We start from the raw sequence: 14,004 nt of genomic DNA, 5'->3' as shown, positions 1-14,004 counted from the left end.
TGTTATGTTTTTAGAGCTGTATGAAGTGCTTTAGTAATCAATAACATTAGACAAGGATCTGTTTAAATGCCATTCTGTTTTCATTTCCATTCTTAAAATTGCTTCCATCTTTTAGCAAACCGATCCATGTTTTCAGTTAAACAGGTTAAAGTGTACACCAGCGTTCCTGTCACACAGCCCCGACTGCGCTCATGTTACCGTGTAACTCGACACAGCATTGTGTTGTTCTGAGTGAGGGAGCTGATCAGTCGGTCTGCCCGTGTCCTGTGCCGATACTCGCCTGCTGCACCATGAGGGCTAAAGTCTCAGACATGCACAGTAAGGACTGTGTCAAAGTGGCTGTCAGAGTCCGACCGTTCAACAAGGTCAGTGTGCTGATGTTTTCTATAATAACCACTATTTATTTTTCTTTTGTAAGCCTTTGCTGTCTGCTTTTTAAATACTCATATTTTGTATTCTTAAGGTGTGACCCACACTGATATACTGCATACTTTATTTACCCTGATAAATCCTGTTGCTTCTTTTAACATTTACAACAGTAAATATAAAATTCAAAATTCAAATTGTGTGTTATTGTGTCTCCTACCTTCCCTTGCACTTACCCTCACATTTTCCTTGAAATCTAAAATAAATGCTTTTATAAACCATTTGCTCTCCCAGCTCTTTTTAGTCTCTCTCCATCATTTCATCTTCTTTCGTTTTCTTCCTTCACTCAGAGAGAGAGGGATGCGGGCAGTCGCTGTATCATATCCATGGTTTCGAGCTCCATCACCATCCAGGATCCACGGGATTCCCAGAACCGACGGTCTTTCTGTTTCGATTATGCCTATTGGTCCCACAGCGGTTTCACAAGAGACCACAGGGGTATCTATGTGCCTGAAGAGCCAGGAGGGAGATACGCTGACCAGGTCAGGTCATAAATGAGCTGGGAGTGTGTTGTGCAAGATAAAATCTAGATGGTTTGGGCAGAATAAATCTGAATGGATATGAAGTGAGTTATAAGATTAATAAGAATTAATTTACATCTCATGAGATATCATCCATTCCCAGGACAGCGTGTTCCAAGATTTGGGAGAAGGAATATTGGAAAATGCGCTGCAGGTAGCACTCAGTCTTTATCTGATACTCTCTATCTCACGTCTCAACTCTTAATAACAAATGTTCTAAAATTACATGCGCAGGGTTATAATGCCACATTGTTAGCCTACGGTCAGACCGGCTCAGGGAAGAGTTACTCGATGATGGGTTATGGGCCTAACAAAGGCCTGATTCCTAAACTCTGCGACCGGTTGTTTCAAGCCATCAAAGAAAACCAGGAGAACAGACAATGTCAGGTGAAGCAAAAGCACAAGACGATGCAGAATGCTGTGAATGATTCAGTGTGTAAATGATCTAAAATGTGTTTCTTCTTCATGTCCCTGCAGGTCTTTTTCAGTATGTTGGAAATCTATAATGAGCAGGTGGTGTTTGGAGCAAATTCGTTTCTCTGGATATGATACATGCTACGATGCTATTATGTTTCCTGACTCTTCCTTTTCCTCCCCTCTCTGTCCAGGTGGTTGACTTGCTGTCTCGGGCGTCTCGGACTCCGGGCGGGCTCAGAGTCAGAGAGGAGCAGCAACGAGGTTTCTATGTGGAGGGTCTCCGCACAGTCCCCTGCGAGACTGCAGCTCAGGTAGAGAGATGAATGGAAAAAGGATACAAACCAAACCAATCAACTGCAGTAGCCAAAGGCTAAGGTTGCAGTCATGTGCAGTTAATATTAGAATTTTTAGGGAATTAAATGCTTTGTGATCTTCTTCAAAGAGAGCCTCACGAAGCAGTCCAGCATGAATCTGTTGGACTCGTCTGGCAGTGAGCATCAGCATTCATCAGAGTCAGAAACTAACAGAGTTAAAGACGATACGGCCATCAGTCTGAGCCCCACCACACTGGGCGATGTCGAAGCATACAAAGGGACATGCTGCTGTTTAATCTAAAAACCAAAAAATATATTTTTGTTCAGAAAAATGTGTTTGCAGGTGGAGCAGTTGATGGAGCAGGGGACGAGGACTCGAACCACTGCCGCCACCCACATGAACGCCAACAGCAGTCGATCGCACATGCTCATTATCCTCCAGCTCAAACAGGTAAAGAGGTTCTGTGCACACTTTTCCAATTTGTTAACATAATTAATACAAGAACAAACATATGTTGTATAAATCTACATTTATGTAAGTTATATTATTCCTGTCAGATCTTCTCTAAAGAGAGCATCACGAAGCAGTCCAACATAAACCTGGTGGACCTGGCTGGCAGTGAGCGTCAGCGTTCATCGGGGTCAGAAGCTGATAGGCTCAAAGAGGGCACGGCCATCAACCTGAGCCTCACCACCCTGGGCAATGTCATCAGGTGACCTGCTGTTTGACTTGATTTACTTTGCATTTACTTTAGTATTTTTGACACTCTTCCCTCATCTCTCCTCCAGCTCCCTGGCTGATGTTGCGGTGGGGAAGAAGGTTGTCCATATTCCTTACAGAGACTCGGCCCTCACAAAGTTGCTGCAGTCTGCACTGGGAGGCAACAGTCGCACTGTTATGGTATCGGACACTCATTTGATACGAGGTTGAGTCATTGGAAGATGCTTTTAAAGTAAATTGAATATATTTGTTTTTGAGATTGCCACATTGAGCCCTGCTGATATCTGCTATGAGGAGTCTCTCTCCACGCTGCGCTATGCTGAGAGGTACAATAAGCACTGTAAAGTCTTCTGGATATTTCCCTTCTGCTCTATAAGTAACATATTTAATATACGTTTTATACTTTAGTTCTTTTTGGCCTCTCCTTTATGTCGTTCTACACCTAACTTCTTGTCCCTCCACCTTTTCCACTTCTTCAGGGCAAAGCGTATCCAGAACCGTGCAGTGGTGAACGAGAGCCCCACCGAGCGTCTCGTTAAAGAACTAAAGGCAGAGAACGCCAGACTGTTGCAGCGTCTGAGCCGTCTGGGCCAGGAGGGACGCAGGGCGAATGACGAGACCAGTAAGAATCAGCGTTTGAATGTAGCAGAATGGGATTCAGAGCTGTTGACAGGTCGTCTCGTATCTTTGTGTGTTCAGAGGAGCTCCGTCAGCTGCTGACCCACAATGAGCTTCAGATCAGAGCCATTCAGACTCTATGGGAGCAGCATGTGCAGGAGGCCCTGAAAGACTGGGAGCAACAGTATGCTAACATCACACAGGTGCATGCATAGATACATACGTAGATGCAGACATGCAAAACACACAAGCAAAGGCTGCATTTGATGGAGGTTTTGTATGTAGTGTCTTTAAATGGATGTTTCTTGTTTCCCTCGTCCTCACTGGCAGGAGAGGAGGATGATGCAGATGCATCCCTACATCCTGAACATCAACGAGGATGCTCAGCTGTCAGGGGTGGTGAAGCTTTTCATCCAGGAGGGTTAGTCCATCTGAATCTCTCTGTATCTGTGCCACGAGATGTATGGTTCTCTCCCTGATAGAAGAAGCTACTAAAGGTGGACAATACCAGATAGTTAAATGGCTTAAACAGCTTAATGTAACAAACATGTCCCGCAGATTTTAACATGTTTGGTGAAATGTTAATCTTTTTATCTTTAGGGGAATGGGACATCGGACTGTGTGACTCCTCCCCACGGTCCATTTGTATCAAGGGTCTAGGGTGAGTTTGCCATCATTGCAAAGAATAAGAAAATTGTCTTTTCGTCTGTATGCATATACACTGATGGGGTCTAAATATTCTTTACATCAGTTTTCTGTCTTACATAAAATTGTTTGTGAGGGGCAGCCAATCAAAAGCTGTTAAAGGCTGGGTATCCATAAAATGAGAGGAGATCCATTAATAACATAAGTAAGGATTATCTTGATGTGTGAATAATGCAAACAGACTGCAGCAGAGTCCAATACTAAAAATATACGGAGCTGGGAAGAAGTCGGATCAGTCCCCTTTTTTGTTTTTATGTGCGTTAGGATCCAGGAACGTCATGCTGTGTTCAGGAATGAACAGCGCAGGGTAACGCTGACCCCGATGACAGGAACAAAGGTTATTGTAAATGGCAATCCTGTTTCCCAGGCAACAGAGCTGCAGCACCTGGTGGGTCTTGACTCAAACCTCAATTATATGATGTGGTTGTGTGACATGCTGTTAAAGTATACACTATATATATATATATATATATATATATATATATATATATATGTATATATGTATATATATATATATATATGTATATATATATATGTATATATATATATATATATATATATATATATATATGTATATATATATATATATATATATATGTATATATATGTGTATATATATATATATATATATATATATACACATGTATATATATATATATACGTATATATATATATATGTATTAGGGGAGCAACGATACTCGTATCGATATTGAACCGTTCGATACAGTGCTTTCGGTTCGGTACGCATATGTATCGAACAATACAACATTTGTAATTTATTTTATCAACTTTCCTTCTGACGATGCTGTCTGTGTTGAGCGCTCAGTGAATCAGCGTTCGACTACTCCGCCTAGGCTGCACTGTCGAGCGCAGATCCACTGAGCGTTCAACATAGACAGCATAGTCAGAAGGAAGAGCGCAGGGCAAGCTAGCAGACAGAAGTTAAGCTCTCCTTGCAACATGGCAAATTGAACCTCCCCCACCCTTATTCAGATCTGGTGTTTGGAATTATTTTGGTTTTCATGTGACGTATGACCCTGAAGGTAAGCGCATCATGGACTAAAGTAAAACAGTATGTTGGATGTGCCACGCAATGCTCAATTACATGGGTGGGAACTAGTGTGTTAGTGCAGTTAGCTCATTAACGTGTTAGCCGTCCAGCCCCACGCACGGGGCGATCAGGGGTAGCTCGTTAACGGAGATTTGCGGTGTTGTGGCGTGAACGTCATTTCAACGAGATTAACGCTGACAGCTCTAGTGGGAACACAACGAATATGACTGCACATTTACGCCGACATCATCCTAGTGCAAAGACAAGTGGAAGCAGACAAAAACAACAAGCATGCATGCTACAAACTTTACCCGAGTCATTTAGACAGCCGTTAGCACATGATTCTCCTTATGGGGACCTGATATGTTTAATATTGTGGCGAGCTCAGACAAGGAAGAGACGGAGGTGTCGTTTGGTCTTGCTTCCCGTGAGCTAGCCAGAGAGCACAGCCGTTTATTGACATCTGCAGAAGAACACTGCCGCTAGCTAACTGCTCAGCGCGGCAACCGCACAGCAACAACACACAGGGCGCCCTCTGACCCCGGAAGGACACACCGTCGCAGCGAGAGGGCGTCACCAGTCACTATGGCAACATAACTGTACAAACAGAACCCCGAACAGCCCTGACTGGCTACATAACCCCCACCTAAGGGGTCAGTCGTCCCCGACGACCCCATTACCCCACACAAAGTCCTGCAAATGTCCAGGTGCCTTCTTTTGGCGCACCGGCCGGTCACGACCGGCGGGGGAAAAGTCACTCGGGTCAAAACATGGGGTGCCACCATCATCCCACTTCTGACACCAATGTGGCGAGCTCAGACAAGGAGGAGACGGAGGTGTCGTTTGGTCTTGCTTTCCGTGAGCTAGCCAAGGAGCACAGCCGTTTATTGACAGGGCAGCAACCGCATAGCAGCAACAACAACAACAACACACAGGGCGCCCTCTGACCCCGGAAGGACACACCGGCGTAGCGAGAGGGCGTCACCCGTCACTATGGCAACATAAACAAAACATAATTGTACAAACAGAACCCTGAACAGCTACCCGGTTGTTCAGTGATGACGCGACGAATCCTACTTCCGGGTCTAAAGTAGTCTGCGTTTAATATGACTTTTGTGTTGTTAACATGTTTAATGTTATGTATTTTCTTCTATTTGATCTCAAAAAGCTCCTAAAACAGTCAGTGATCCCTGTTGACCTCCCTCGGCTTTTATTACCACTAATCATTTATTTAAGCTCAGTTTTTAAAACCTTAGGATGTAACTACAGCCCAGCCCATGCAGCAGTATATGAATGACTAACCTCGTATTGTGGATGGATTATCTCAGTTGTTCTCCTGGCTGAAGTTTGGTGCTTTTACAGCATCCTGCCATGCGATTACATTTGTTCCTGACCACCGAGAACACTCACGTTAACTTTTATCGAGTGGAAAAAAAGTTAGCTTGTTTATATTATGCTAACATAGCTGTGTCGCAAGCGGTCACGTAGCACATCATTATATACCAGCTAGCCAAACTTCAGTAACCCTACAAACGTCACTGCTGTTTAGTTTTCTGTCTTAATTTATGCTGGAAGTGATAGCAGAGCTGTACGTTTTAATTTGTTTCCAAAACCCCGCAGTCAGGACATGCTATATTGTATTTAGATAGAAGCTAGCGAGCTAACTCCCTGCTAACTTCTAACTCCGTTAAATGTCATAAATTCCGTTTTCATGGATGCCTGGATGTTAAAATCAATTGTTACACCTGGTAGAGCAGAACGCTGATCATTTTATTAAAGATGAAAGACTTTAGACAGTTTTTCAACTCTCAGTAATGCCATAGTGATCGTTTGATATATGGACCTGCAGCTGAGTTTAGACCCAGACACGGCTAGTGACGTCAGACTGAACAATCGGGGGTCAGTCGTCCCCGACGACCCCATTACCCCACACAAAGTCCTGCAAATGTCCAGGTGCCTTCTGGAAAAGTCACTCGGGTCAGAACATGGGGTGCCACCATCATCCCACTTCTGACACCAATGTGGTGAGCTCAGACAAGGAGGAGACGGAGGTGTCTTTGGTCTTGCTTCCCGTGAGCTAGCCAGGGAGCACAGCCGTTTATTGACATCTGCAGAAGAACACTGCCGCTAGCTAACTGCTCAGCGTAGCAACCGCACAGCAACAACAACAACAACACACAGGGCGCCCTCTGACCCCGGAAGGACACACCGTCGCAGCGAGAGGGCGTCACCCGTCACTATGGCAACATAAACAAAACATAACTGTACAAACAGAACCCCGAACAGCCCTGACCCGCTACAATATGCTGCTGAGAATATAGCCCAGAAGAAGCGTATAGTATTGCTTTTATTTTGGAAAGAGCCATTTCTCTGTAATAAACTCTCTTTTCCAAAGATGAGTGATTCCTCAATCAGATACAGGGCTTGCAAAATCACTAGCCCGACGTCCCGGGGCTAGCGATTTTTCCAGTCGGGCTACCAAAATCTATCTCTGCCCTGCCCGTCGGGCTATTGTAGGAAAAATATATGTCAATGCTTTTGCATTCTTTCAGAAATGTAGCTGGGTAATTATGTCATTGGCATCGGTGAGCCACTGTCAATATGTGACATATTGAAGTCGCGTTTGAATTTGCGCTTGTTTTTTGCTTTCACTTTGCAATCACGTGAACTGTGTATAGAGAGCGACAGCACTGATTGGTGAGTGATGATAATTTGCGCACCAATTCCTCTGACATCGTCTTATCAATCGTTAGCTTACTATGCAAACATGACAAGTGAAATCTCCCGCAGCAAGCTTAAACATATGAGAGGTTGATCGCGCAGAGAATCGCTGACCGTTATGTGTGTGTGTGTGTGTGTGTGTGTGTAAAAGCAGCAGGATATATATTTTAGTTCTGCTGAGCCAAATAAGACAGGTCAGGGTGAAGAAGTGACAGCCAAAGAAAAGCTTACCACAAAACGGAAAAGTTATGACAAATCAGACTATAAGGCAAAAAGAAAGTGCAGCTTTATGGTTTCATGGACAAAAGAATTTATGTGGCTGCAATATGACGAGCTATATAACCGGGGCTGCACATAAGTGGTCCACAGGTGCGCATTCGCTGTCAAAAAAACAAACAAAAAAAAACCGCGCACAAGATATGAAGTTGCAACGCGTGTTTGCATACATAAGATTTTCTGGAGGAGGACAGACATTTGTTTAGAACTCTTAAAGATGTCGAAGAAGCTCCTTTAAGCAATTACTTTGGTGTTCCTCCACCTCCAAACAAATGTCAGAAGGAGTCCGAACCACAAAAGAAGCGCGTATTCTCGGAAAAGTGGTTGCAGGAGGTGAGCTGGCTTCAAACAAATGATGAACGCACAGAGATGTGGTGCGGAATGTGCCGTGAAAATTCCACTCTAGCGGACAAAAACAGTGCTTTTTATATGGACGCAAACGCGCGTTGCAACTTCTTATCTGGTGCGGGTCTTTTATTTTGACAGCGAATGCTCACATGCGGACCACTTATGTGCACCCGTGTAAATAACATAATGTTCTGCCGGGTGTGTTGTTGGTTTTCTCTCGATTTCTGAGTCGACAAGCGCCTTTGTTACTGGGACCAGTCATTTTAAGAAAGGCCCCCATTAGAACCCATGAGAAATGCATTATTGCTCAGTCTGCAATATCTTTCCCAGAACAAACACCAATTGCAAATAACATACTAAAAATAAACCTGAAAAATCTGTTTAGAACAGCGTACTATGTTGCAAAGAGTGAACTACCACTGTCAAAATTTAGCAGTCTTTGCAAACTTCAAAAAGCAAATGGCCTAGATCTTGGTTCCACTTGCCTCTTACCCGTGACTTCAGCGGAAATTTCAAATTCAGGATCTGACACAGACTGATTCATGTCCTACACAGTTCTTACAAGTTTCTGTTCAATTAGAACCAAGTATTTGAGTTGATGATTGTAATTTTTATACAATGTTGTAATTTGTTTTTCAACAATTTTTTGATTAATGTTTTGTTTCCTTTACAATATTATACTTTAATGTATAATATTGTAAAGGAAACAAAACATCAATCAAAAAATTGCTCTCTTTTTTTATTCGGGCTACTTACATTAATTTTGGGCTACCAAAAACTGAAGAGTCCCTGCCCAATGGGCTACCAGGGATTTTGAAATTTTGAGAGCCCTGAGAGATATTTATTTTTTTAATTACTTTTGTTTCAGCAACATTAAATTTAAAAACTGTACTTTTGAGTTAAAATATATATTTATAATTTTAATAAATGACAAATTAAGAAGGCATGAACATTTTTTTTGTATCGAAAAAATATCGAACCGTGACACCAAAGTATCGAACCGAACCGTGAATTTTGTGTATCGTTGCACCCCATATATATATATATATATATATATATATATATATATATATATATATATATACACACACATACACAGTATATATATATATAAATTTTTTTTATTTTCTATTTTTATCAGGATCGCCTCATTCTGGGTTCCAACTGCACCTACCTGTTCATTGGTTATCCATCAGAGAGATGCGGGGATGACTGGAGTCGCTATGATTACGATTACTTCCAGTCTGAACTGGCTGCAGCTGAGGGCATCCACCTGGGTGAGCGGGAGCGTGAATAACTCCACATGAAGGGCTCTTATTTTTTGAAGGAAACTCACTGAACTCATTATATTATTCATCTGCATGTGTTTAGGTGAGTCCAGTGCTGGATCGAGTCAGACAGACCCCAGTCTGCTAGCTGTCTTCTTTGATTACATCAAATTGATGCCCATGGTGGCTGAGGCCAACCAGATGAGCCAGGAATTGAGCAAGGTAACGCACGGCCTCAGGGTGAAAAATTCTGTATTTAACGTGTTCCTAGAAAGCAAATATCTTTGGTTTCCTGTGCGTCATCAGATTCTGGCCATGTGTTGCATTGTGTTTGCAGGATGTGGAGTTCAAGCTGGAGATTAAAAATCTGGCACTGTCAGATTCAAAAGGCCACGATCTAGAGAAAGACATCGTTGTCAGAGTCACCTCCAAGGGAACCAAGCAGGTTGGTCTGTCCCTGTATGGGGTGTTTTGTCACTTGTGTAAACTGCAGCGTCACTTTGAAAGATTACAATCTTTGCATGCACTCTGCAGGTCTGGATGTGGTCCAAAGCCAAGTTTATTAACCGCAAGTTTCTGATGGAAGAGGTTTACCAGCAGCATTTGGCAGAGCAGAGCGGAGACAATGTATGTTAGCTGAAAGAACAATGTTGATGTTTGTTGGCTTGTATTTACCTTTACATCTCTGCAGATGTTTAAGCTAAATAAAACATGTGCATATTCGCTATATTGACATCACATATTGTTAGGATGGTCAGCACTTCCTAAAGCATAAACCTTTCCAGACCAGTAACTCTATTATTAAGACTTTTATGTTTTTAGGAAGTAGCCGGGCTGTCAACAGTAACATTACCCAGAGATAAAGACCCATTCTGGGATCCAATTGAGCCTCTTCTCCTGGGCACTGCCCACCTTTGGCTCCAATCGTTGGCCTTCCGCATCCCTCTGGAAGAGCAGCTAGAGGTACAAACTGATATACTCCATACACACTGGCATCTTCATCTAAAAGTATTTTCAGATGACAGTTAAATAAAGTCAGTGGGTGATGATCCCGGTCTGCAGGTGTTGGGGTCAGAGGGCACAGAGGAAGGCATTCTACAAACACAGCTGGTCCCCTGCTCTTCAACTGGACTGTATGTCACACATGCACAGACACACAAACCTTCAGTGCACAGGTATATCAGTAACTAGACGTTCGCACTTCCCAGCCCTCTGGGTGAGGATGACATCCTGATTGACCCATCAGAGATACTGGGTAGACGACTAGACTTCCAGCTGGTCCTGGATCAGTGTTGTGGCTTACGCTGGATCAGAGAGGCCCGCAATCGAGGTGTTCAAATTGGGTAAGGCACATGTGGCTCGGTGTAGAGTACACTGCATTAAATCCTATTGAACTTGGAGATGGAAACCTGGTATATATTTACTGGCACATAGAGGAAGCTGTTAATAATTTTAGCTTTTGAAAAGGTACCGTGGACTCAAGCGTGAAGTCTCCAGTCGTGTCGTCTTCTAAAAGAAGAGAGTTGTGAAATGCTTTCTTCTCTCCGACATTACTTAATCTCCTTACTCTGTTAGTTTCAGGTTATTTGACTGCAGCCAGCCTCTGTACACTCCAGCTGTTTGGCACAACGTGAATCCTCTGCTGGATCACAGAGTCCACTTTGCCTCCCTCCACACCTCCCAGCGTCTGCTAGACTTCCTGCAGAGCAGCGCTGTGGTGCTGGAGCTCTGGGGCCTTCAAGGTGAGGATGGACATTTTTTTTTATTTATGCCTGAAGTAAGTGAACTCGGTGATAGCTATTATAACAACAAGACATGCTTAATTTTTTTTTAATGAACCGCGTGGGATTTAAACATTTAAACTGGATTTTAATTTCATCGTGTGTACATTATACATCACATTATTAAATTTCTCATGCAGGTTTAAGAAAAGCCACAGCTGAAATAGAAAGTTTCTTTAAAGATTGCTGCTCAGTGCTTGTTTTCTATCCCAGAGGGCTGCACTCAGTTGAAGTCTTCACTGGAAGGTGTGCGGATGACTGCAGATGGCATCTTCATCATTGATGAGTCGAGTCCAACAGAAAACACAGTGAGTTAGACGTTTAGGAGTAATTGTTTACGTTGACATGAGTTATTTATTGTCTTATTTATTCAGTGTGTGTGTGTTTTATCACAGCCTGTAGACCCCTCAGACCTCAGTTGTTCAGTAAGAGCTCTTCAGCAGGACTTAGATGAACTAAAGAGTGTTAATGAATCACTGAGGAAAGAGAATCACAATCTGAGGGAACAACTCAACACAGCCAGGAATGGTAACAAAAACATACACGAGTTTGTGGTTTCTATTCCAAAGAACTGAAAAAACTACCACACATATGACTTTGGAAGCTTTTGACTTGCTCTTTCAGAAACACACACACACACATTTCTCTCTTCTGGTTTTAGGTGGCGAGGGTGCGCGTAGTCGCTCGGTGCGTCCCAGCTGTGATGCAGAGTTTGCCCGCGCTCTGAAGGTTTTCTATCACAGCATGACTTCAGTAAGAGGTCAGCTGCAGCGCCTGCGCAGACACAGGCCCAGCGTACGTATTCACGTGTTATCTTCTGTCTTAGCATGAGTTAGTGTTACTACAATGTGGACATGCTTAAAATCCTTAATATAGTGAATCAGCACAGAATGAAATATTGACCTGTTTCATCACATTATTAGCTCCAAGAATGAATAATTTTGAGCTGCTGCGTTTAGAAAATTACATCTGTGCTGTAGTTATTTGGCTTATGCCTCCAATAGATGCATGATAACTGAAGCACTGTGAAGGATCTGCAAGTGTTATTGTTGTGAAAACTGTTTAAGGTCTGGCCAAAAGAATTATTGACTTTAAACATTAGGAATATGGTTCCGAGAACTGGAGCTGATGTCATAGCAATTTACCAAAACGTCTGATAAATTGCACTTGAACAGATTGAATCCTGCCCATGGATATAACACTCCTGTTTGCACATCATGCAGGATGTTAATGTGCGTGCTTTCCAGGAGGAGTCAGACCTGCTGGGGCTCAGACTGTTTGTGGATGAGCAGAGTCATTTGCTGAGAGACTTCTCGGAGCAGCTGGAACAGAACGTCTCTACGCTCAAACAAGATGTGGCCGCCATCGTCCGCCGGAAACGAGAACGATCAGGAATCTGGTCTTGACCAGGGTTTTTATTTTTTAGGAAAGTATACATTTATGTTGACACTTTAATTTCGCAACTCTGCAGATATTCCGGTTGAGGGTATGAAATGAGCAGAACCAGGTTCTTACAAACTAAATTCTTTGTTTGGGTAAATAAACATGACGGGGATCTGTTATGATGTTCCTCATTTTCTGTCATATACACTTTTCAAATGGTACATGCTTGTGTTAAAGCTGGAAAAGCCATTGAGATAATGAGGTACCTGAGAGCCAAAAGCCTTTCTACTCTTAGCTCTGAAGGATGTCACCGAGAGCAGATATCCCGAATATCTAATATCTGAGGCACAGCAGCTCCACTCACTTGTTTTAACAGTCAAATTGACTGAGGGGCTACAAACGCTCAGTGAAATCAAAAGGGGCTGTTTTGAAATAGAAATCATGAAAAGCTACTCTAATGGAGTTTAAGAATGAGAGCATGGGGTTAGAAATGAGGCCTAACAGATTAGAATTAGTTCCCATTAATGAACACTACATGCACAGTGGACCATGTTCAACACAGTTTATACATAAAAGTATTCACCATATTTTCTGTAATACTTCCTTCTTACTTTTTGTCTGTAAAATGAAGTTTATTCCGGTGGATTATTCTTTTAGTACGCTTGGTTAACAACAATGTATATGCAAGTCTACTATTAAGAGTAACTACAAGTGAAGTCTGTTTAAAAAAAGTTTATTAGACTGCATGTATAAGACATCGTTACAGTTCCAAACTGCAAATAAATTAAAAGGCAAAGACAGCTCAAGTTTCAAAATTCACAAAATTCTTACCGGTACACATTTTTTTTAAGCATCATTAAAAATCCATTGTGTTTTCAAGCTAATGTAGTTCACTTTGAAGCTGTATCACTGGATGACAGAAATCTTCCTCGTGTCTCACTGTGGGGGGATTAATGTTAACGTAAGTGAACAAGAAAAAGACGTCAAACAGCTGAGCGAGATCGTCTCTCCTTATGTTGAGTTTATGACATATTTACGACAGCGTCTCTCACTGCAACGTCTAATTTGGAGGTAAAAAGCACAACGGTTGATGTTTGTAAGCAGTCACGACTTGTAAGAGTACAGACAGTTGCTGTAGGTCCAAAAAAAGATTAGCGTGGGCACATTTACAGGAGGAGGCAGATGTGAGGCAGATTAGTCATCACACAGTACAGAATTTATAAAAAAAAAAAATCTATGTACAAGAAATATGCAGGCAGACAAGCTGACAGCACATAGCTGCTCATGAGAAATTTAAAACAAGACAGAGATGAGAGGAGCGAGGCAACGGCGAAAGGCAGAGGATAAGCCTGGCTTCAACTGAAGAGGTAGACTGTGGGATAGACAGACAGTTACAGATATTCTACTGTGAGGAGAGATTAGATTCTTCACAAATAAGCACCACATGTTATTTT

The 14,004-nt window shown here is 42.5% G+C and overlaps 1 protein-coding gene across 1 annotated transcript; it reads left to right on the top strand.

Annotated features, from left to right (window-relative positions):
- Positions 1–191: 191 nt before the first annotated feature.
- kif28 (kinesin family member 28) lies at positions 192–13,144 on the top strand (the record flags this gene model as incomplete). The annotated part of the gene is made up of 27 exons (XM_082552251.1): positions 192–365; positions 717–908; positions 1,051–1,101; positions 1,182–1,334; positions 1,425–1,460; positions 1,556–1,675; positions 2,022–2,129; positions 2,237–2,391; positions 2,468–2,579; positions 2,658–2,725; positions 2,879–3,021; positions 3,099–3,220; positions 3,348–3,438; positions 3,618–3,678; positions 3,987–4,110; positions 9,260–9,395; positions 9,490–9,608; positions 9,724–9,831; positions 9,921–10,013; positions 10,209–10,349; positions 10,449–10,519; positions 10,595–10,729; positions 10,962–11,128; positions 11,381–11,475; positions 11,563–11,695; positions 11,829–11,962; positions 12,415–13,144. 27 exons carry the CDS (start codon positions 192–194, stop codon positions 12,571–12,573), a joined length of 3,201 nt encoding a protein of 1,066 aa, XP_082408377.1. The 3' UTR covers positions 12,574–13,144.
- Between the last annotated feature and the right edge of the window lie 860 nt (positions 13,145–14,004).

The sequence above is a fragment of the Aulonocara stuartgranti genome (assembly GCF_965226115.1).
Source record: "Aulonocara stuartgranti genome assembly, chromosome: 1".
NCBI lineage: Eukaryota > Metazoa > Chordata > Actinopteri > Cichliformes > Cichlidae > Aulonocara > Aulonocara stuartgranti.
This window is presented reverse-complemented; position numbering and strand designations above follow the sequence as displayed.